We start from the raw sequence: 25186 nt of genomic DNA, 5'->3' as shown, positions 1-25186 counted from the left end.
AACTCTTTGGCACATGTTCATTTGTTGTGTTTAAGCAAATGCCAGTTTCCCTTAGGTTTTTGCTGAGCAGTTTCGCTTTACAATTTTCAATATTCTGTCTCAGTCCCTTAAGGGGGATAGAGTCTTGTCATTTTAAAGAAACGATATTTTTTTATTTTTAAGTCTGGGTTTTCTCTTTCCACTCTCAGGAACTGAGTTGTGCTGAAATGGAATCTTTTTGTTTTAGTGTGCTACCATCTTGGACAACTTGGAGTAGCACTGAAAAGCAGGCTCCTTTCAAAAGCAAATGCCATTTGCAAGGACAATCCCTTTCACAGTCACATAGTAATGCAAATATGAAAGACAATAGGAGGCCCAGATAATTTCTCTTAACGAAGACAAAATATAGCCCTTCTGATTTTCTCCTTAACTCATGGATAAGCCATAAAATGTCGGACTCACATGATTATGCATTCAGCATGGAGCAGGACTGTACACACTAAATCTAATGCAGCATTTTCCTGGAAAGCATTTTACAATGTGAAAATTTTATATCAACTTAATAAATAGTAAGTAATCTGGGTACATTTACAATAGATATGCCTATAGAAGACAGAGCAATGGAGGAGCAGGCACTACTGTGCCTTGTGAGAAAAGACAGTTTCATTCCTGACCTCCTTCTAAGGATGCTGTAAGAACACCATGTTTTTACACATGGCATAGAGCATATGAAGAGAAATTTGACATATGCTCAAGATTTCGAGTAAAATAGCATGTTGAAAATGCTAAGTTTCTTTGGACCAGTTTTCAGATGTTCTTATTAGTAGTAAAGCCTGCACCTCATGAGAGTTATTCTTGTTCATTACTAAGTTTTAAAACATATGCCATTTTTTATATGTTTGTACATTAAAATTGTTCAAATGACACAGCTATTTCTGTAATTGCAAAGTTACATCAACCCTATTATAAATTTTTATTACATTTCAGACAATATTATTTTCTAAATATAAAGAATATTTAAGGTATTATGTACAACCTTGATTTCTATAAAAGTAAATAGTAATATGTTCTCTAGAAATAAAAATAACTTTTGTACAATTTTTTCTTTTACTTATTCACATTCAGTTCCCAAAAAAAGAAACAATTGTCCATGAATTTAAAAAAAAAAACAAGGAGGGATATATGGGATGGTTTCGAGGGAGGTAAAGGAAGTGAGAAATGTTATAATTATATTATAATCTAAAATTAAAAGATATACAGTTTTAAAAGGACCAAAAAATAGCTGTTTAAAAGTATGTAGAAACCTAAATTATGAACATCACCTAAAGAAAATGAGTCTTTTTTTTTATTGAATTTTTATTGTTTCTAAAGCTATTTGAGTAGATATGGTATTTACACTATATTACAGGCAAGGGCCTAGTACTATGCCTCCAACTGCAAATGTCAGACTTGGAGGCACTATCTACTATCTACTTGGAGGCCTGGCTACTTATCTACAACAGAACATCTGTTCTGACTCCAGTAGTTCTTAGAGTGTATCCGCACACAGGCCTTGGGTCAGAACTTGTAATAACTTTTCATAAGAAATCGTAATTTTAAAGAATTGAGTTATGATTGGCATAAGATAAAATTCATAGACCTCATGTGATCAGATCAATGAAATTTAACAAATGCATACAATTCTGCATCTACCCCGAGACAAGATAAAAAAAAATTTCTTTACCCTGCAAAGCTCCCCCTTACCCCTTTCCAATAAACTTTCCCTTCACTTATCCCATAAGAAAATATAGTTTCGAGTTCTATCGCTGTGCATTGTAATAGGCTGTTTTTATACTTGGGTAGAACCATACAGTAAATAGTACTTTGTGTTTGACTTCTTTTACCCAGTATAACACTATGGGTTTTTGCATGGTGTATATCTTTAGTTTCTTCTTTTGCTTGCTGAATGCAATCTATTTATGGGCTGGCACTAGTTTATTCAGCATCTCCTGTTAATGAGATAGGTTGTTTTCAGTTGTGGTTAGTATGGATAAGACTACTCCGAACAGTGTTTTACAAGACTTTCAGAGAGTATCTGTATATATCTCTTGGATAACCACATAGAAGTGGAATTGATATTAACATTAAAAACCTTATTAGAAAACTTTCCCAATAGAACAATTATGTTCTCTCAAGACTGGGAATTAAGTATTCTTGATCGAATTTCCATTCTTTTCTTATGCAAGAAATTTTAGTTGTAAATTATATGCCGTACTTTAGGGTTTCTATTGCTGTGATTAAACACTGTGACCAAAAGCAACTTGGGGAAAAAAGCGTTTATTTTACTTACATTTCTATGTAACACTTCTTCAATGAGGGAAGTCATCACATGACCTCAAGCAGGGAAGGAACCTGGAGGCAGGAATTGATGCTGAGGCCATGGATGGTTGCTGATTACTGGCTTGCTTCCCATGACTTGCTCAACCTGCTCTCTTATAGTATCCAGGATCACCAACTGACAGTGGGATGGTCCCTCGCATGTCAATAACTAATTAAGAAAATGACCTTCAGGCTTAACCACAGCCGCCTATGGAGGGAATTTCTCAATTGAGGCTCTTTCCTCTAAGATGATATTAGCTTGTGTCCAACTGACATAAAACTAGCCAGCATGAAGTATAAAAAAAAAAAAACAAGACCTTAAAAAAAGCTGCGATGTGGGCTAGGAATGTGTTAAAGTGGTAGAGCATTCGCCTAGCATGAGGTCCTGGGTTTGAGGATTGGACCTTACCACAAAGTGGTCATGATCTAAATTATTATGTTTCCTTGATGTCCAGTGTATTTTAAATCGGGATGTTCTGATATCTTGTTCATCCTTTGGACATATGTACTTTTATTCAGGTTTCTCTGTGTGGTGAAATTCAACTGTCATTCTGAGAGAACGAAGGCCCAAAGCACTCCACAGTATTATTTACCCACTTAGTCTTTCTGTACACACAGTGAGAAAGAAACACTGTTCTGAATAACATTTTGTATTTTGTTCCTGGCACTTTTGCAGTAGTCTCTTGTGTAGCTCTTTACAATGTTAAAGAGATAAAACTTGTGAAATTATTTTCCATTATTTCATATTAATTTATTTCACCTCTGAAATATTTAATTTCTTATTTTACTTTATTCTATCGTAAATTCAGAGTCAGATATTTTTAATAAAATATTTTCTTCAAATTCCCATTTAATTTTACCAAGTATAAAAAATACACTTGATTAAATAGTTGTTATATTTTTCAACTTTATTCAACTGTTACAGTAGGAATAAAGAACTAGATAATGAGAAATGTGACAGATTGTTTTTCTTAATTGTTACAGGAAAAATGTTATCACATACAAGCATGCACACATACACAAAAATATTCGCTCTGTCACACACACAACTCTTGTGAAAAAATGACCATACTTTCAAAATTATTTTCTCTGCACTGTCTCATTCCTGTTATTATTTTACCCTATTTATGAGAATTTAGTAGAGAACTTGTTACCTAATAATATTTATTATCACAAATCATGAATTATTTTAATGTTCTTAAACTGAGCTTTTATTGACCGTGCTATAAACTATATAACCTACTCCTTCTCAGTTTCCCAACTACAGAATCCAGAACATTATTTTAGTGTTTTAATTTAAGGAACAACTGGATGTTATGTGACGCTATTCCTGGGGAGATGTGAACAAAAGTCTAGTCACTCCAGGTAGGATACTGATGACAGGACAAAATAAGGACACTATCAGAGATTAATGTGGGGAACCATGAGTTTTCTTAGTGTTACTTACAGGCATAGAAAAAACTCAAATGACAGCAGCACTAGCAAAGCCCGTCCCAGCATGAGGGATAGCTCATGAATATGGGCAACCCAAAGCACACTCCACAGCCTGCAGGCAGCACAACAGGTTGGAGAGTGTGCTTTCCCAATGACTCAGGCTGAACCTCTTTCAGCTAGCTTGGCTTCTTTCTGCTTCTTCTAGGCAGCTGGTCTGGTCTCAGAGTCTCCGCAGCTGAGTTTGTCTGATGGTGACGCTTAGAGGTCTTCATTGCTTACTCTGGTCAGAAAAGACCTCTAAAATCTGGTTTGAATTGTTTCCTTCTTGTGCTACAGAGGGGAATGTTCTACTTCCCTAAAATATCCTGTTGCTTCATCTCCACTTTAACATCTTCTATGTTCCTGCGCTTCCTTCCAAGATGTAAGGTTTCCATCTGGGACAAAACTGCTACACATAGCACTAAATTTACTGAACGAAAGAGACTATCATTTTTCAAGTTTCACTTCAGGGAACATCAGCCACCCAACAGTAATAACATTTAGACAATGATAATCAATGACATTATGCATACATAGGCACTTAGGCAGAGGGAATTTCAATATATGTGCATGGATACTTATTATTTACATACCAGCAACCTAAATCTTGTTACAATCTTCATAAGCCCTAAAGAAGAAAAGGTAACCACATTAATCTCTTCTATTCCATTTTTTTCTGTTCATTTTTGCTATAATATTAACATTCAGTGTGATAAAGGAGAGCTTGTATGATCCACGATTAATCAAAACTCAGAGAGAGAAACTGGGGTTCAACCTGAAGGCCAGAAAAGCAAAACAATTCGCCATCAGTTCTTACTTCTATCTTAGTCTAAAATGGCGATCCAGTTTCCAAGGATCTCAGAATGAGACTGAGACTGAGAGCTGTCTCATCCTGTTTTATAATCCTCTCTTGGACTGGGATTAAAGGCGTGCGCCTCTGGGATTAAAGGCATGCACCACCCAGTTTTTATGGCAACTAGTGTAGCTACTGGGATTAAAGGTGTGGGTTATCACTGCCTGGTTGTAAGGCTGCCCAGTGGGGCTGTTTTACTCTCTTGTCTTCAGGCAAGGCTTACTTATTAAAATACAAATGAAATGCCACCACACTTGTATGCAGCAAGTGTCAAAAAGTTCCTCATTTAGACATGTCTATAGTAACATGTCTAGTATAATATAAGGGAAAGTAAATAAAAATAAGGAAAAATGTAGTTTCTTAATTTAAAAAAGGTTTCCAGCATATTTTCCTGTGCTATCTCCTAGGAGGCCTACTTTTTAAATCCAGTTAATCTTTTCACCTTCAGGATTATGCTAACACAGCTGGACAGTACTCTTTTCAGAAAAATGGACATGATAAGTCATTACTTCTTGCAGGGGAGAGAGCAGACAGCATTCCTCAGGTAATTCTGCCAACACTATGTGCAATGTACATGTCCTCTAGGAACAATGCTATTTGGCCCATGGTTTTTTTAAATCTTCAATCCAAATCCCTGGTAACAGCTCAGGTAAAAAAAGATTCATATGCAGATGATCATAAAGCTGTCTTGTCTTTAAAAAAAATATTTTTATCAATTCCAAACACGTAGTTCACAGGACCTCCTCAAACAATATGCGTACATGTAAAAGTTGTAGCACTGAGGCCAACCCAATATTGTAGTTTTCAATTAGATATTTACAGTATTTTTAGTCCAGGTGCAATCTGTCAACCAAGTTCATTTTTAGCAAAGCAGTGTTACTAAGCAACGCTGTCACATATCACCTTATCCAATTACCACAGTAACAGAATTGAAAACTAAGGATGGATTAAATCCTCACACAAGAGAAGTATGTTGGTACATGCCCATGATCCCAGAACTTGAGAGACTGTGTCAGGTGGGTCACAAGTTCAAAGCCAGCCTAGGATACACAATGAGAAGCAAATTTTTTAAAAAAATGAAAAAAAATAATTGTCATAGAAAAGGAGATGAGATTGTTCTAACACATATGGAGTCATTTGCAAAAACATGAAACTAAATAGAATTCCATGTTTTTTTGTGTGATTATGTAATTCTCCCTTGCTCTCTTCCTCTAGAGTTAATGTACACCTTTGAACTTGCTGGAGGGCTTGGTGCTATTCTCTTGCTGCTTGTTTGTTTGGTGACCATCTATAAATGTTACAAGATAGAAATCATGCTGTTCTACAGGAATCATTTTGGAGCTGAGGAGCTGGATGGAGGTAAGACGATTTCCCTGCTCCATTGTTCCTTAGAAATATGTTTGTTTGTTCCAGCAAAAGAAAAGTTATGCACATCTTTGTAAAATCATTTTATGTTTAGAAATATGTATAGCAATTTCAAACCAATAGGTAGTTTTATCTGCAACTTGTCTAGTAACATCTACTCTTTTTAGAATTGTATTCCAAACAGCACTTACAAATTACAGACACTGATTGCAATGCCATTGGCATGTTCATTTTCTCTCACCTTGTAATCAGTACTGAAAGGCCAGATTTACTTTTCCATAGGTTAGGTGTCTTTCTTTTAATTGTCTTCCCTAGTCGAGTAGGTTGAAGTGAATTTCAATGTGTTCTTGTTTAGACTGATAACTGTTTTATTAAACTGTACTGACTATTTTAGTATTCTTCTAAGAGGTTCTTCAGTTCTGTCCATCTCTCTATTTTTAGAGACTCTCATTCCAAGGGTAAACCAATAGAAGAAGTACAAAGCCACATTGTTTATATAATAACACATCTAACATTTTTGCTCACACTGAACAAGTAAACATCGTTTTTATAGAAACAGTAATTATCATTCACCTCTGGCCAGGGAAGAATATGTGTACATTCTAAAAAGAAATTAAGGTTCATAAAATTGACCTCTCAACACCATTCATTAGTGAACTTAAAGGTCTTTTGTATTCCTTTGAGGTCATTTGGAAAACGTAAGTTAAACTTGCAAAATAGCACTTGCAAAGTGAAAATGAGTAGTCGAAATGATTAAGGCTTCTCGGCTATGTTGATAAGCGTTTTGCTTTGACAGTTTTGCACTGAACAGTGCAAAAGAAAATGAAACCTTGTCCCTGTTACCATAGCTCAAGGATCTCTGGAGCAGTCCAAAGGCAGAGATGTCAGCTGTCAAGCTTATAAAAAGGAGCACTTTAGTGGCATTGCCAACACTCCTCTCCATTTCCACTTCTCCTGTTGCTACTAAGGTGAAAGCCAGACTGCCAAAGCACTATTGTTTGGGGGAGTTTCTTTTTTGATTTTTATTTTGTTTATTTTTTTTTAGTTGTTGAAAAAAAATTTCCGCCTCCTCCCCATTTCCCATTTCCCTCCCCCTCCTCCCACACATTGCCACCTCCCCCCTCCCCTTTGGGGGAGTTTCTTAAAGCCATGATTTTCCTTAGTTATTCTTTTATATTTTCTTTCCTGTTCACACAAATTAGTTTATTTTTGTTGCTTCAAGAATATATGAAAAAACTGTCAATATGAGTGCACCATATTGTATGCCAGGCATCTGAAACTAATCCCTACTAAGCCTCATAAAAGTTACAAGTTCATTATTATAATCTCCTCTTTATTTATAAGGTAAGGGAGGCTCTCAGAAGTTAAATAGTTTCTTCAAAATGATAAGCCAAGTATACTGTAAGTGGCCAAGTAAATCTACTTCCTCAAATCTTTTATTTTTAAAATTTAATATACTCAGCGTAATCTGAAGGCATGTTACTGTTTGTGCAATTAGAAGTAGATGATATTTTAAAAAGCAGTTTATCTAAACAAGTTTCATATTATCTATTAACATTACTTTAAATATAAAATTTATTTTTGTTTAGAATGATATGAACGATTTTACCCAAACCATCAATTTCTAGTGCAGTCTTTAGCTGTCATTTTTCTCAATGTAGAAAATGACAAAATTGAATAAAAAATCAGAACCATATTCAGTTGAATTTCTGCGATTTGAAATTTGTTTTGAGAATCCTTGCTACTTACCTACCCTGAAGTGGATTACTTGTATAAATCTAATGGATTTTGGTGTTGTTCTGGAGGTATTTGGGTCCTTGGTTTGTTTGTTTGTTTGTTTGTTGCATTGTTTAGGTGACTAGACAGTGCAAAGAAACAGTAGCAAACAATATTTTATCATGTTAAATGATCTCTCAGAAACCTAATTCAGTTTATAAATGCGCTAAGATTTGTCAAAGCCTGTCCTTCAGGCCATCTTGAGCATAATCATGGATATAAGTACTAGGGCTTTCTTTGAGATGCTTCTGTGAATGCAATAAGCCCAAAGAAAGCCAAAGAAATAAACTTAATTATCATGTGGGTAAGATTAATGTACACATAATACTGCTAAAAAGAAAAAGAAATCAAAGACTGCTAAGGCTGAGAGTATTCAAATGGTTTTATGAGAAGGAATTCATACTGCAAAGTGTAAAGATCCTCCCAGTGCTAAAACAAACCTGCTCCTGCTGATTTGGTGACCAGGAGCCCATCCTTAAATAATGCACCTTAATACAAAGGACCCGACTCCTACAACTTCCAGAAACATTGTTTTATAGGAAATCTTTTAAAGTAATAATAAAAATGTAACCAGTTTGGGGCTGGAGAGATGGCTCAGTGGTTGAGAGTACTAGCTGCTCTTGCAGAGGACCTAGGCTGTGTGTACCCAGCAATTGCCTGGTGGCTTCTGGAAAAAATGGACACAAATCCTTACTCTTACAGATTCTTCCTGAAACAGTCGGTGTTTCTATCATGGCCTTCCTCTCCCTAATGACCAGAAATCCCTTTCTTAGGAGCCCATACAATGTCCTAACGTTAGGGACATTCCCTTATGTCTTAAATAATTGCCTAATCTTCTAAAGGTGGCAATTGTTTTGGAAAATATCTAATTCCTGTCTTTCTAGCTACCCACAGTCTTATTCCTGTGCCAAGGATGATCACTATTAACAGAAATGCCTGGTCTTTCAGCAGTTTTTAACTTTTAAAAAATGCACAATTTAATGATCAAAGGTGAGCCCATTTCTATCTTTCGTCCTTCCTTCCTTCATTTCCTTCTTTTCTTTTTAGCCATTTTATCAGTATATTGATTCTAAGAAGTATTTTTTTAATAGTTGAAAGTAACAATGGGTAAAGAGTATAAAGGAGAATGTGGAAATATAAATTAGCTGATAGGTGACTGGTACATAGTTCACTGGTAGAACACATATCTGGCACACACGAGGTACTGGATTCCAACTCAATCACCAAAGGAAAATGGTTTTTCTAGCCTTTTTTAGAGACAGTCTAATGCATTGGCACGATAATAACACAGTCATTAAGTAACAAATGCTCGATGGATTGATTCATTTTGACTTTGCACCACACAACTAGAAAGAACTTTAAGCCAAGTCTAACCAATTCCCATCTCAAAAATTGTACCCAATGGACCAGATTGGGAAATGGAGAATTTAGCACCAGGAAACCATTCAACCAGTTTTTTTTCAAGTCATTACAGTAGGCATTTTATGACTCTACGAGTCCTATATCACAAAGATTCTGATATAGAATGATTATGTTGTTGTTTTCAAGATATAACATGTTCATGTATTGCTTTGTTCATTTGTCCCAAGTCAACTATTCAACCATTTACATAAATAACAAATTATTTTGTTATCTGGGTTCAAACCTTGCTACTTCTTTTTTTTAAAACTTCATCACTCCCAACTTTTTGGATCATATTTATTGTACTATTGTCAGCTGTGTTTATAAACACATAATTCTTAAATCTCAATATCCTAAATACAGTTCTGTTGTTTTCGTGTTATTTTTTTTATTATATGTTGACTATTTCTGCCAGGTTAAACATCAAGTTTGGCTTTTACGTTAGCTGTCTTTTATGCTCACTCTGCGTCATTCCTTCTATTTCTCAGTTCCTCTTGGTACCCTCTACCTCGATGACCACAATTTTCCCTAAATTATCATCGGCCAATATATAAACTAGCCTAAGGCAATTTACCTATGCATCATTCTGAGGACATTTCATCTAAATTAGGCATCTATAGAGTTTAAATTCTAGAGGACTAATCTAAACTGAACTAAAGTCTAGTTTAACTAATCTCCCACCATAATTATTATACAATAGAAGGAAATTTTACAGAAATTCTATTATATGTACATTTTTTTAAAAAATAATATATGCTGAGCCTGGTGGTGCATGCCTTTAGCCTCAGCACTTGGGAGGAAGAAGCCAGCAGATCTCTGTGAGTTGGAGATGAGTTAGTTGTTGTACATACTGAGTTCCAAACAAACCGCAGATACACAGTGGGAGCCGGCCTCATAAAGAAAATAAAGAAACAAAAAAATTAAACAATTAAAGTCCTGGAGATAAGTGTGTGTTGGGTGTGTATATGTGTGCTCCAAAGGAAGGAAAATTTTCAAGAATTTTTCTCTTGAAGCTGTATGACATCATTCCAGAGATAGGAACTTGAAGGGATGGGACCACTTGTTCGTCCCAGCTGCCTAGAACCAAAACAATCACACAGAAACTATATTAATTTAAACATTGCTTGGTCCATTAGCTTTAGCTTCTTATTGGCTAACTCTTTTTTAATTTAACTCATTTCTATTAATCTGTATATCGCCACGTGGCAGTGGCTTATGGGCAAAGATTCATATGTCTCACTCTGGCGGCTCCATGGTGTCTCTCGGACTTCACCATTCTTTCTCCCAGCATTTAGTCCAGTCTTCCCCACCTACCTAAGTTCTGTCCTATCAACAGGCCAAGGCAGTTTCTTTATTCATTAATGGTAATTACAGCACACAGAGGGGACTCCCACATCAGGAACTAAAGATCCAGCTGCTGACATCCAAACATTCTTTTCTGAGTCACAGGAACATAGTAGAGTTTAGTCTAGAGTTCTCCAAGAACATTGACCCTGATAGATACTTGTAAGGATGGGTATATATTCAAAATGTGTTAAGTCATTCATGTGCCTTGATTATAATGGATTTCAAATGTTATATATTTAATAAAAATCAACTAATTTTAAGTAATTGAACCTGACTTTTTAACTTTTCTTAAGCTAATTCATGAAACACCTACTTTTGATCTGATTTAAAAGGCATTTTAAATGTTTGAGGTAGTTGCCTCTAGAACAATGCCATATTTGAATTAAATAGCTGAACATCATAGGGGAGAGCTAGTGTCTCCAGAGGAGAAGTTATACCAACAATATCTTAGTCTATACTAAACTAATTTAGAAAGAAAAAACTTAAAAACAACAGTCTTCTTTGTTTTTGCATGCCTTTCCTGGTGTTTCTTTTCCAGGTTTATTTAAAAACAGTTGTCTGTCTTTTGTTTATCTTTCACAGAGCACAAAGTGTTTATCCCATATCCCTCTTCCTGAGAAGTATATAGGTCATGGTTATTCATAATCATAGCAGCTCAAGTTTAAAAACATTATAATAACCAATACAATTCATATTTTGAAGATAAAGACAGAGATCTAGTTTGATAATTAGTGTGTTAGACACATGAGTTAGAACAACTTTTTAAAATCTCTACCCCATGTTCAGAAAATATGAGCCATTGTTCTCTGTCTACAAAATAAATTGGCGTCTATGTAATCTTAGGCCATACATACTAATTTTCTTTCTCCTTGAACTACAAGTTCTTTCCTTATTTGTAAATTCAGTAATTAGGGTCTTCATGGACATCAGTAAACACTTTGTCTCTGTTTATCATTTAGAAATCCTATGAATCTGGCCTTTTGTTTTCATTATGTCTCCCTGTTAGTGGTGATTAGTTAAGTTGCATACACAGTTTTTGAATTCCAAGGAGAAACAAAAAGTTATTTTGGGAATATGACCTGTTCAAAATCAGAACGGTGTGTCAATCCCTCTTAACTCACACCCAGTGCTCCCTGGTAATAGTTTTCTACCATTTTCCTTCTTGCAATTACCTCTTCCATAGGAAATAAGAACAAATGCCTATTCATCCCACAGAAGGCACTGCGGACAAATAAATGGAACAATTCCATCCAAATCCAACTTGGTCAACCAATGAGTTTTTGAAGGACTGGTTTAAAGAGCATGGCTGAGGGGTTTCTCACCGGAGTATAGGTGATCATCAAACAACTGTATCATGACAAAATCCCACTCCATCATGGATAATGTCCCTATGTAAACTGCATCATTGAGTCTTACTTTCTGTTAACCTTTCTGTTCTTGCACATGTGCGCGTGCACACATCGCGTGCACACACACACACACACACACACACACAAATAGCTACCACCACTAGTAACAACAATAACAAATAACAAAAGCAAAACAAACAAACAAGCAAAGCCTAGTATCTCCCTTGATCACTTGTTGATTTTAAGAGGTGGAGGGTAGGATCCTTCCCTGGCTGCAATCCCAGGTGAGTATCATGTGACTTCCCACCTCCTTCTAGCTAGAGAGTGCCAAAAGCTCCCTTGCCATTATACAGACCTAGACATGGCTGTACTGTTTTGCTTATTTTTTTTGACATGACTAACTGTCCAAAACAATCACTACTCCAAAACTACAGATGTGATGATTATGTTGTACCCCAAGTAAAAAGCCGTACTACAACATCGCTTAAGACTTTTAACAACTATGCTAGCTGCTGCTTTCTAAAGGCTGCAAAGGAAGGAAATTAATGCTTCTTTAATGGGTCTAAAGCCAGGTAATTTCTTTCATATATTGTATATAATTAGGATACATTTACTACTAAACAGATTCAAGAAGTTTCTGTTTTATTGCACTTTTTCCCAGTTCTGGAGACCAAACCTAGAACTTTGTACATGCTAGACAAGGGCCCTAAAAATGTGAAATGTATTCATCTCCATGGCGTTCTTTCAAAAACTAAGAAATAAACTCTCAAATGAGTCAGAGTTTATGGAACTCAGAAGTTCAGCTCAGTTGCTTTTGTTTTTGTCATATCAGACCCTAACTATTTTATTTTATTATTTTTTTTAATTCTTAAAACTTTATAATGGGAAAATAGATAATGGGACAGTTTAGGTAAATGATTCAGTGACACTAAAAGCAATTGTAAGCTGAGCTTAAAATTCTATTCTGTGTCTTGTAGGAACCTCTATAATCTTACTAAACTCGTTTCTCAGCTGAACAGCAGCATTTTTTTATTAGTTTCTGTGATAGGAACTCATATTTACACCAATGTTCGCATATTTAAACCATTTAAACCAGTATGTCTCGTTTCTAAAGAATTAGTTTTCTGTTTCCAAAGAGTTTTGGCTATTTCAGGCTCCCATGGGTTTGTCTGAACCTAAACATTTTGGTCTCTCTCCCATCTCCTGTCTCCCTCTGCACAGCATTTCCGGATTTTCTGTTCTTAACCATCTAATTTTGTAACTGACTCCATTGTCTTCTTTGGTTATCTAATCCATATTGCTATCAGTATTTCTTCTTTGTGAGTTCAAACTGTGCAACCTCTCTTAGATTCGCTTTAGTAATGAGTTTTCTGTGTTTAAGCAGGGTTGCTTCTACAATCCAATCCTTTGCTGAGGTACATATTCTCCATTCGCTGGCTTTTCTGCTGAGCACTTATATTTATTTTAAGTATCCGTCATACACTTTACAGAATACTCATTGAAATTCTGTTGATAGAATATACATACATCTTAAAACTTGAACTTTGAAGACGTGTTTTGAAGAAGTTTTCTTCAAATCGAACATATTTTTGTGATTATTTCTGGCAAGACAGCTGATTCTGAATACATATGTAATCACATGTAGGAAAGTGTATATAGAAACTATAGATTTTGTGAATTACTTTATTTTCACAGACTGGTGGTTTTCTTGTGTTTCCCATTCTGTACTTAAGAAGAAGATGGTATTTTTTTAATTTATTTATTTATTAAAGATTTCTGTCTCTTCCCCGCCACTGCCTCCCATTTCCCTCCCCCTCCTCCAATTAAGTACCCCCCCCCCTCCTCAGCCCGAAAAGCAATCAGGGTTCCCTGTCCTGTAGGAAGTCCAAGTAACCCCCACCTCCATCCAGGTCTAGAAAGGTGAGCATCCAAACTGGCTAGGCTCCCACAAAGCCAGTGCGTGCAGTAGGATCAGAAACCCATTGCCATTGTTCTTGAGTTCTCAGGAGTCCTCATTGTCTGCTATGTTCAGAGATTTTGGTTTTATCCCAGGCTATTCCAGACCCAGGCCAGCTGGCCTTGGTGAGTTCCCAGTAGAACAACCCATTGTCTCAGTGTGTGGGTGCACCCCTCACGGTCCTGAGTTCCTTGCTCATGCTCTCTCTCCTTCTGCTCCTGATTTGGACCTTGAGATTTCTGTCCGGTGCTCCAATGTGGGTCTCTGTCTCTGTCTCCTTTCATCGCCTGCTTTTATTTTTTTATCAAATTAAGTACCATTCGTGGCTTAGAGGTTAAAATGCTTGACTATATGATATACTTCACTTATTCCATTCTTTCAGATTCTTTTTTTTTATCTTGATTTTCTTTTTTTTAATTTTTCTTGGAAAAAAATTTTTCTGCCTCCTCCCATCCTCCGATTTCCCTCCCCTTCCTCCCACTCCACTCCCCTCCCCCCACTCCTTTCCCCCTCCCTCTCCAGACAGAAGAGCAGTCAGGTGGAAAGTCCAAGGTCCTCCCCCCTCCATCCATGTCTAGAAAGGTGAGCATCCAAACTGGCTAGGCTCCCACAAAGCCAGAACATGAAGTAGGATCAAACCCCTGTGCCATTGTCTTTGGCTTCTCATCAGTCCTCATTGTTCAGAGAGTCCGGTTTTATCCCAGGCTATTCCAGACCCAGGCCCGCTGGCCTTGGTGAGTTCCCAGTAGAACATCCCCATTGTCTCAGTGGGTGGGTGCACCCCTCGTGGTCTTGACTTCCTTGCTCATGTTCTCCTTCCGTCTGCTCCTCATTGGGACCTTGGGGGCTTATTCCGGTGCTCCAATATGGGTCTCTGTCTCTATCTCCATCCATCGCCCGATGAAGGTTCTATGGTGATATGCAAGATATTCATCAGTATGGTTATTGGATAGGGCCATTTCAAGTTCCTTATCCTCAGCTTCCCAAGGAACTAACTGGGGACATCCCCCTGGGCACCTGGGAGCCCCTCTAGGTTCAGGTCTCTTGCCCACCCTAAGCTGGATCCCTTAATTAAGATATATGCTTCCCTGCTCCCATATCCATCCTTCCTTTATGCCAACCATCCCAATTCCCCAAGTTCCCCCCCATCCTCCCCTTCTCACATTTCTCTCCCCATCTCCCCTTACCCCATCCCACCAAACCCCCAAGATGCCAATTTTTGCTCAGCAATCTTGTCTACTTCCCATATCCAGGAGGATAACCATATGTTTTTCTTTGGGTTCACCTTCTTATTTAGCTTTTTTAGGATCACAAATTATAGACTCAATGTCATTTATTTATGGCTAGAAACCAATTATGAGTGAGTACATCCCATGTTCATCTTTTTGGGTCTGGGACACCTCACTCAGGATAGTGTTTTCTATTTCCATCCATTTGCATGCAAAATTTGAGAAGTCATTGTTTTTTACCGCTGAGTAGTACTCTAATGTGTATATATTCCACACTTTCTTCATCCATTCTTCTTTATTTTTATTTTTAATTTACCTTTGTATGTACATGAGTGTAAATATGGGTGCACATGGAGTATGTATACATTTGGAGATCTGGACAGACTTGTGCGTCGGTCCTTTCTTTCCACATTGTTTGAGTTAGGATATCTTGTTTTTTTCCTGGCGTATGAAAGCTAGCTGGCCTGGAATTTTCCAGGAGTCTTTTTGTCTCTGCCTCCCATCAACCCAGAAGAGACTGGAGATTCTGTACAGATGTTGCTGCTATTGTGTTTGGATTATATGTGGGTTCTGGGGATTCAATCTCAGGCCCACTTCCTTGCATAGAATATGCTTTCAACCTTTGAGCCATGTACCCAGGACAATATTTTAATTGTTGCCAAATTATGATGCTTATAATCTTAACACCCAGTAGGCTAATGTACGAGAATGGCAAATTTGATGAGAGCCCAGTGTGTACATAAAGGTTCTATTCAAAAACTATGTAGCTTAGTGTTTCATATTTAAAAAATAGTTAAGAATCTCTAGATAAAACATTTATCTAGAGAAATATTTAAGAATCTCTAGATAAAATATTCAAGAATCTCTAGATAAAAAAGGCTGGGGTGATGGGGAGATGGCTCAACACTTAAACACACTTGCTGTTCTTCCAGAGGTTCCCAGTTCAATTCCCGGCACCCACATGGTGGTTCACAACCATCTGTTACTCCAGTTCCATGGGATCTTATATTTTCTTTTGACCTCCATGGATTCCAGGGTACCAGCACACATACATGCAGGCAAAACACTCATACACATAAAACAAATAAACCTGAAAGAGAAAATAAGACTGGAGAGATGCCTCAGCAATTAAGAGCGCTGACTGTTCTTCCAGAGAACAGTGACTGCTCTTCCAAAAGACCTGGGTTTGACTCCCAGCACTGACATGGTTGCTCAAGGCCATCTGTAACTCCATATCCAGGGGACCCAACTTCCTTACACAGACATCTATGCAAACAAAACACCAATGCACATAAAATAATTTAAGAAAAAAATGAAAAAAATTAGAAAGTCTGAAAAAATACTGAATGGAAAAATAAGTAGATTGTGTCAAAGTTATAAAAAGACAAAGGAGCTTTTTCTGAAAATATAATTTACAGAGACATCCATAACAGAATTGAAATTAAAAGTTTTTAGGTAGAGTATTTGGCTAACTTTCTAGTTTAATCTTAAATATCCCCAAAAATTTGAAAAAAAATTAACAGATATTCAATAAGCAAATAAGTCAAAACATTAAGATGATAATTTAATAATTTACTGTGTATTTATTCTGCCATTATTTATAAAGTCCTATAGTTTTTTAACATGAAAAAGTACACTTTAGAAATGTGAGCCTGTATAGGAAAACAAAGCATCTTCTTAGACCAAAGGAAGAAATGTGACTCAAATTATATCAGTGACAATTTCTAATGATAAGCTTTTTGAGCTATCTCATTCCTAAATGTCCATCATTGAGTTCCCTGGTTTTATTTTTGTAACCCATTTGTCACTCACTAGTTAGTTTCATTTATGTGATTTATAAATATTTGAGAGTAATAAAAAAGGCAGCTATCAATAACATCTAACATCTACTCAATAGATATTTAAAGGTTAAAAACTATCCAAGACCCAGCTATCAATCTCAAACCATTTCCTTCTCAGTATATCTCTTTTCTAACCCAGATTCACTTAGTGTACTATGTTCATCTAGAAAATATTTTCTGTTTTTTTAAAGATGTGTAATTCTGAAAACAAAATCCATGCAATACTCTTACATATTATTGAAACTAATATCCTCTTATGAATTAAAGAAGAGATGCTTTTGTCAACACCCTAAACATTTTGATTTCTGATATGTTTTCAGTTTTGCTTTATCTCATGAAGATTTCATAATGATATTTGAATATAGTTAGTGTTGGTTGGTTAGTTTGGTTTGGTTAGGTTTTTGTTTCTTGAGATAGTACTCACAGTGTTACACATAGGCTGATCTGAAACTCTTGGCCTCAAATGGTCTTCTTCAGCCTTCCCAATTGTTGTAGTTTAGCGGCATTGAGAATGAACCACAGTGTACAACAAACCCACGCTGGCAGTTTATTGATAGGGTGTGAAAAGAGGGGTGCTCGTGCAGGCCTTCCTTAGAAATGGAAATGGCATCACTTTCACATTCCTGCTCAGGAGACAGGTGGTTGATTGCTGAGGGATGTCAATAGTAAAGAATTGTACTGAAATCTGTGCTGCGAGTCTCTTTTTTTTTTGAGTTTGGGGATGTGGGTATCTCTGTGATGTTGTTGTTTCTTACCACCCAGGCACATTTGATAGTCTTTACACCTCCAGCTCTGTGGCTAATGATTGGTAGTACTGTAACAACAGTTAATTAGTTTAATTAAAACTTTTGAATATGTCATTGGAGATACATATGGAGGAAATTAATGAAGTAGGGCATGATTAGTAGAGACAGGAGAATGCGGAGGGGGTCAGGAAAGAGAGCATAGGGGATTCCTAATTTGGTAAAGTTGAGTACAGTTATAGGACTGTAAGGTTGTTTCATTCTTCTGGAATTAGAGACAAGGCAGTTGATCTCAGCGTTCTCTGAAACTGAAGGAAGCAGGGCCATGTTGGGGTTGCTGTGTATAAAGGAAGATTATCTTGAGCTGTGTGTTGGGCTGTATAAAGAGCTTGACGTAAGATAAGTAAATCTAATGGAGGAAGCCGTCAAGCTTAGCAGCTGTGAGGGTTACAAGAATTACCTCAAAGGGGCCCTGCAATTTAGGGGGAAATAGTGAGAGGCATTGGTCTCTCAGGAGAGAGAAAGACCTAATCCCATATGTTGTTGACTGGAAATGGACAGGAGTTAGTGCATGGTTGGGGTAGGGAGTGGTCGGTAAAGTTCCATATGAGGGAACAGAGATGATGAGGGGGATGAGTAGGTGATCAGAGAGAGGTGAGGGTTTTGATGGGAAGCTGGGGGTTAGAACTGCCCTCCCATGCATGAGTTCAAATTGTAAAATTGAAAGGTTTCACTTAGGGAGAGTCTAAAGCCTAAAAAGATCCAGAGGCAAGAGCTGTACCTAGTCAAGGTGAAATTCCTGTGATATTTTAACACGAATGTTTTTAAGGAGAAATTAGTTTGTTTAATCTTTCCTGAGAAATGAGGATGATATGGGATATGAAAATGCCAAGAGATGCTGAGAGCTTTAAATAGGGTTTGAGAGATCTAGGAGGTGAATTCTGAACCACTGTCTTAATGGAAAAAGTCAGGGATTCCAAATCAGGGAATAATTGCCCAGAGAAGGAGGTTGGAGAGTGTATGAGCCCTTTTTATAGTGATGGGGAACACTTCCACCCAGTCTGAGAACATGTTCACTAGAACCAGGAGATACTTAACTCATTTGTCTGTGGGCATGTGGGTAATATCAAGCTGCCAGTCAAGTCCCCAGGAGGGAGCCTCTAACCCAGTAGGTAGAAAAAGGGGTGCTATGATATCTGGAGTTAAAATATGGCATTTGACAAATTTTATAACAAACAGTAATAATTCTTAAGAAATGCAAGTCCTCAGGGGTGGGCTGTAGGTGAGCCTTGACAAAATGAGGCAGAACGTAACTATTAGGATGAAAGAGCTAGTGTGGACAAGACAGAATTTGTCAAGTGTCAGAGGGTAATTGTGGGGATGGGTTGGAGTGTGTGGACTTCCTGCAGTGGGTGAGGTGAGTCTGGAACTTGGAGGGCTGTTGCCCTAGCTGCCTCATCAGCACAGTTATTCCCCCTTAGAGATGACAGAGTAGTCAGTCTGACAAGACCAGCAGTGAATAATTCTTATTGCTTTGGGGAGATGGGAGGTAATTTGATCTGGGTTAATTATGGATCCTCCTTTTGTTGTAAGTAGCCAACGCTCTTTCCAGATGGCAATGTGGGACAGGAGGATATGAAAAGCATATTTGGAGTCTCTGTAAATGTTTAAGTGTTGTCCTTCTTCCAATTGGAAGACACAGGTGAGAGGTTAGTAGTGTGGGTAAGGAGTGTCTGTGATTTCACCACCCCAGTATCTGACACTATGGCATAGCATGCTTTTTGGATCCCTTCATGTAAAAAGGAGCAGCCATCTGTGTACCAGGTACAGGTTGTTATGGATTTGCAGGGAGTCCCCAGCAGCTTGCTGCGGGGTCCCAGTGGTGGCAGGCCCACAAACCAAGGTGGCCGGTCCCCAGCCATGTGGCAGAGGGCTATTCCCTGCAAGCCCAGCAAGCGGTGTGAGCAGGTGGTGGGTGGGAGACACATAGACAGGCACATCCTACAGAATAGAATTGGATATTTATTAGTTGGGTTATGGAGGGGAAGGAAAAAGGGAAGAAGGAGGTTGAGGGGGGGGGGAGATAAGGGGACAGAGAGAGAGCCAAGATGGCGAGGGAGGGAGAGAGGCTGCAAGGAGTGGGCGTGGCTTGTCTCTTAAAGAGACAGCATTACACAGGTGGCCTGAGGCAGTGTGCCCTCTTGTATTGTGAGGAATGGGACAGTAATTCCTTTAGGGTTTCAATGCAAGAATGATATGGGAAGTAGTCAGTGCTTGGTTGGAGAAGAAGATTTGAGACATTGAAGGATGGGCAAGATGGGAAAGTAAGTGTGACATCTTCTAATAGTGCCACCTGGAGAATAAGAACTCAGGAAGGAGGTGGAGTTTGTAAGCCTTTATAAGTTAAGAGATGGGGCAGGTTGCGGTGGGGAAGATAGTGATGGGTGACCCAAAGGCTAGTTTTTTTGATTCACGAATGAGGAGCTCAGCAGCAATTAAAGCACATATACATGGTGCCCATCTCTGAGTGGCTAGGTCTAGTTTGTTTTTGACAGGTATGCTACAGGTACAAGGAAAGGTTCCTGTAGCACGAATTCTAATTGCTCTTAAGAAATAAAAACCCGGAGTCAGATATTAGGGTGTGAAAGCTGAGACATCAGAGAAGCAGTGCAGCCAGCCACAAGAGAGACTTTTTACCTCTACTGAATCCTCAGACTGAAAGGGTGATCCTGTCTCTCCTAATTCTCAGACTGCATCTTCAGACTACATGCTCAGACTGTATCTGCCTCCACCTAGCCTCAGAATGCTTGCTCAGACTGATCCTCAGGCTGACTGCTTCAGACTGCTGCCTCAGACTGCACTGAGCTCTTGTCCCCTCTCACCTTATATTCTTCTTTCTGCTCAGCCATATCATGCCTGTCTCCACCTTCCTAGTGCTGGGATTAAAGGCATGGGATCCTAAGTGCTGGGATCACCTTTGTGTGACTTATGTTTCTCTTTTAAACTGGATCAATTTTGCATAGCCCAGGGTGGCCTTGAACTAACAGAAATCTGTCTGCTCTGTCTCCCTAGTCCAGGGATTAAGGTGCGTGCCACCACTCCCTTGCCTTTAGTGGCTTAGTTCTGTGCTATGATCTTCAGGCAAGCTTTATTTGTTAAAACACAAATGAAATATTACTACAGGCCCCAGCTGGTGGCCTAGGACCCCAAGGGCATGCCATTCTTTTTCTGTCACACAGAGGGAGAAGGAACTGTTGTTGGGGTTTCTGTCCTGCCCGGTTCCCACAGTCGTTAATTCCCAAAGAAATCACACAGAGGTTTACATTAATCATAAATTGATTTGCCCATTAGCTCAGGCTTCTTATTAACTCTTATAATTTACATTAGCCCATTATTCTTATCTGTGTTAGCCACATGGCTCAGTACCTTTTCTCAGCAGCGTAGTCACATCTTGCTTCTTCTGTGTCTGAACAGGACTGCAGAGGGAGCCTCCCTCTTCCCAGAATTCTCCTGTTCTCATTGACCTGCCTCTACTTCCCTCCTATACTTCCTGGCCAATCAGCATTTATTTAAAACATAATTGACAGAATATAGACAATTGTCCTGAACCAAGGAATGAGTTAGGTCTGGGAGATGAAGGGTTGGAACTTGGAGGAGAGCCTGTTGGAGCTTCTGAAAGAGATAGTGATGACACTGAGAAGGAGTTCATGGGGGGTGGGGCAAGGGCTGCCTCATATAAGTGGCAAGCAAGGAAGGAAAAAGAGGCAATTCGGGAATTTAAGAAGCCACTATTTTTAGGAATGATAAAAATTCATCTTTAGTTGAAAGGACTGTGAGTGACTGGATTCACAGTTTTTATCCAAAGTAATAGATTTGTGTGTTAGGGTAATGATTAATCTCAAATAAGTGACCTGAAGAGTGTAAAGTTGGACCTTGGATGGTGAGATTCTATAGCCTCGACTGGAAAAGAAATTTAGAAGAGCAGAGGTGTTAGATTGGCTAATTTGTAGGGATGGACTTCAGAGGAGAAGGTCATCTATATACTGTATGAGTTTAGATGTGGGGAGACACAAAGAGAGAAGGTCAGAAGCTAAGGCTTTGCCAAATAGGTAGGGGCCATCATGGAACTCCTGGAGTAGGACAGTCCAGGTGATCTGTGTGAAGAGGAAAGAGTCAAAATCAGTCTAGCTGAAAGTAAAAATGTTTTTAAATCAAAGTTGAAATTAAATGATCGTAGCCCTCATCTTAAAAAATATCCAAAGACAGAGTTTTTAAATGCAGCATATATAATAATAACATATTATTATCTAAACATGTAGCTTTTATATAAACAGTAAAGATTTCCTATAATTTGTGTTTTTGAAAGTTACAGAAATTGATATTTTGGTTGTGCCAGTAGTTGTACTTGCTGGTGATACCAGCGGTTTATGAAGTCCAGCACTAAGCTCCACCCCCATCTCTTTCTCATTCATTTCTTTTGCCATTAATTTTTTTCCTACTATTTTTATCACAATAGCAAAAATCACAATGTGTCCCTTTGTACCTCCCAGCAAAGCTGGTGGTACTACCAAACATATGATAAAAATTAATACAGGCTTTTTTTTATTTCCTGAGTGTAATGTTTGTATATATTTATCAATAAAAGTGAATATTGCTAGTATTCTGCTGCTTTCTTCCTAGCACTTACTTTGTAGAACTTACTTTGTAATGTTTTTGACAGACAACAAAGATTATGATGCCTATCTGTCATATACCAAAGTGGACCCTGACCAGTGGAACCAAGAGACTGGGGAAGAAGAACGTTTTGCCCTTGAAATCCTACCTGATATGCTTGAAAAGCATTATGGATATAAGTTGTTCATACCAGATAGAGATTTGATCCCAACTGGAAGTAAGTTAATATTTTCACTTGTTTATTTCATTTGTGTGTGGATATATATATGTGTGTGTTGTAAGTAGACATGTCTATGTAGTCGCCATTTTTCCTTAGCAATTTGCAACTTGAGAAATTTTATTTAGTTTCCCAAGAAAGAAATATTTTTAGATGAAATTGAATTCTTAATAATCCAGAGAAGAAAATCCTTAATAAATAAATAAATTAAAAAAAATAAGCCAGAGATGATAGTTTATCACTTTATAAACCATTGCATTCTGTGAGCCTTAATATTTATTTAAATCAAATGAGGTATTTATACCTTGATAAATATCCCTAATTACTACAACAGAGGCCAAAACTCTATCCAAAGTGCTGTTCATCCCCTGTTTTCATCTTCACAACGTGTTGACAACAAACAATTTTCACATAGTATGTGAGAGAAAGTGTAAGAAGCTTCTGGATCTCTTTATCAGTTCATTTATCCTGCTCCTTCTTCTTCTATTTATAGCATACATTGAAGATGTGGCAAGATGTGTAGATCAAAGTAAGCGGCTGATCATTGTCATGACCCCAAATTATGTAGTTCGAAGGGGCTGGAGCATCTTTGAGCTGGAAACCAGACTACGAAACATGCTTGTGACTGGAGAAATCAAGGTGATACTGATCGAATGCAGCGAACTCCGAGGAATTATGAACTACCAGGAGGTGGAGGCCCTCAAGCACACCATCGCTCCTCACGGTTATTAAATGGCATGGACCAAAATGCAACAAGTTGAACTCGAAGTTCTGGAAACGTTTACAGTACGAAATGCCTTTTAAGAGAATAGAGCCCATTACACACGAGCAGGCTTTAGATGTCAGCGAGCAGGGGCCTTTCGGGGAGCTGCAGACTGTCTCGGCCATTTCAATGGCTGCCGCCACCTCCACAGCTATAGCCACTGCCCACCCAGATCTCCGTTCTACCTTTCACAACACCTACCATTCACAAATGCGTCAGAAACACTACTATCGAAGCTATGAGTACGATGTACCTCCCACGGGCACCCTGCCACTTACCTCCATAGGAAATCAGCATACCTACTGTAACATCCCCATGACACTCATCAATGGGCAACGGCCACAGACAAAGTCAAGCAGGGAGCCGAATCCAGATGAGGCCCACACAAACAGTGCCATCCTGCCGTTGTTGCCGAGGGAGACCAGTATATCCAGTGTGATTTGGTGACAGAAAAGCAAAGGAAATCCCGTCCCTGGGCGTTTGAAAGGAATCTGCAGTCCAGTGCCTGGAACTAAATCCTCGACTGCTGCTGTTAAAAAAACAAACAAACAAACAAACAAACATGCATTACAATCTCTAGAACACGAGGAAAAACAGGGTCTTGTACATATATTTTTTGGAATTTCTTTGTAGCATCAGTGTTTTCCTGTTTTACCATGTTGTCTCTTACCATTACATTTTTTTACTTTGTTTTATATGTCATTGGATTTGTAAATTTACATTTTTTTTAAAGAAGAGACTGATGTGTAGATAGAAACCCTTTTTTTTTTGCTTCATTAATTTAGTTTTAGAATGGGTTTTTAATGTTCTTTTTAAATTTTGTTTTGCTTTTAACATTTCCTTGGGGTGCTTGGACAAATCTATCTGATGGGACAAGGAGCACCGGATCCTCTCTCGGGTTCTTCCTAGGACCAGCTGGGCCACAACGGCCTTCAGAGAGCAGTGCACCTGAGCGCCAGCATTGCACTGAAGTTTGGGAACAAAAAAGAGAGAGAAAGAGAGAAGAACATTTGCTCATAAGAGGGCCCTGCCAGTCAGAGCCCTGAAATCTCTTCCTTGTCCCCACCTCATTCCCCACCTCTACCCTTCTCGTGGCAGCATGATCTGTAGAACTCTGCAGAGGGTAGGGGTAGGCCTAACTGTCTTAACATTTAATTCACTTCGCTTCAGAACACACTCTAGACCCAAAGTTGTGCTAGTCACATAGCAGTGACTGCTACGGAGTGACCACTACAGAAGGAAGATCGAAGGCATGAAAATCGGGAGAGTGTTGCTTCTGTTGTTTTCAAATGAGTTGGTGTACCCTTATAAATATATATATATATATATATATATATATATATATATATATATATAGAAATATATATAGAAATACAAATAGAAATATATATATAAAACAGCAAAACAAAACAAATAAATAAAAAAACACACAAAAATACAAAACCAAAAAAAAAAATCAAGCCCTATATTTGATCACTTCCTGGAAAGGCATGAATGTGTTTGTGGCTGTTTTTGTTTGAAAATCTACTTCCTCTTTTCCCTCTATAATTAATTTTTTCTGCAAATGAGATTATGTGCAAATACCAGGCAAGTTAACTCAGATAGGTGAATCAAGGCAAGTACAAATGAAATTTCCATTGAAGGCTTCCATTAACCAAAGGGAAGATCAGGAGGTGTCATCAAATATGTTTTGTCACCTTGTATTATACAAAATTCTATCTTCTGAAAAGTCAGAAAAAAAAATCTGTGCAGCTTATTGTGGGATCCCCATGTTAACTGACTTGTATTTACTTTTCAATGCTTCTTTCGATTTATGAGCATAAGCAGAATTTATTAATGTAAAGATGTTTAAATAAGATCT

At 38.0% G+C, this 25186-nt stretch overlaps 1 protein-coding gene across 1 annotated transcript in view; it reads left to right on the top strand.

Moving 5' to 3' along the window:
• Positions 1-23772, top strand: part of LOC121439038 (interleukin-1 receptor accessory protein-like 1) — a 729117-nt gene extending 705345 nt beyond the window's left edge. Inside the window, 4 exon segments of the mRNA XM_041639534.1 lie at positions 5879-6022; positions 22392-22562; positions 23056-23275; positions 23277-23772. Coding sequence (XP_041495468.1) covers positions 5879-6022; positions 22392-22562; positions 23056-23275; positions 23277-23772 — 1031 coding nt within the window.
• Positions 23773-25186: the final 1414 nt, after the last annotated feature.

The sequence above is a fragment of the Microtus oregoni genome, unplaced genomic scaffold, assembly GCF_018167655.1.
Source record: "Microtus oregoni isolate MIOR12 unplaced genomic scaffold, Mior012 000059F_ref0000304, whole genome shotgun sequence".
Taxonomy (NCBI): domain Eukaryota; kingdom Metazoa; phylum Chordata; class Mammalia; order Rodentia; family Cricetidae; genus Microtus; species Microtus oregoni.
The sequence above is the reverse complement of the archived record's forward strand: the minus strand, read 5'-3'. Positions and strand labels throughout refer to the sequence as shown.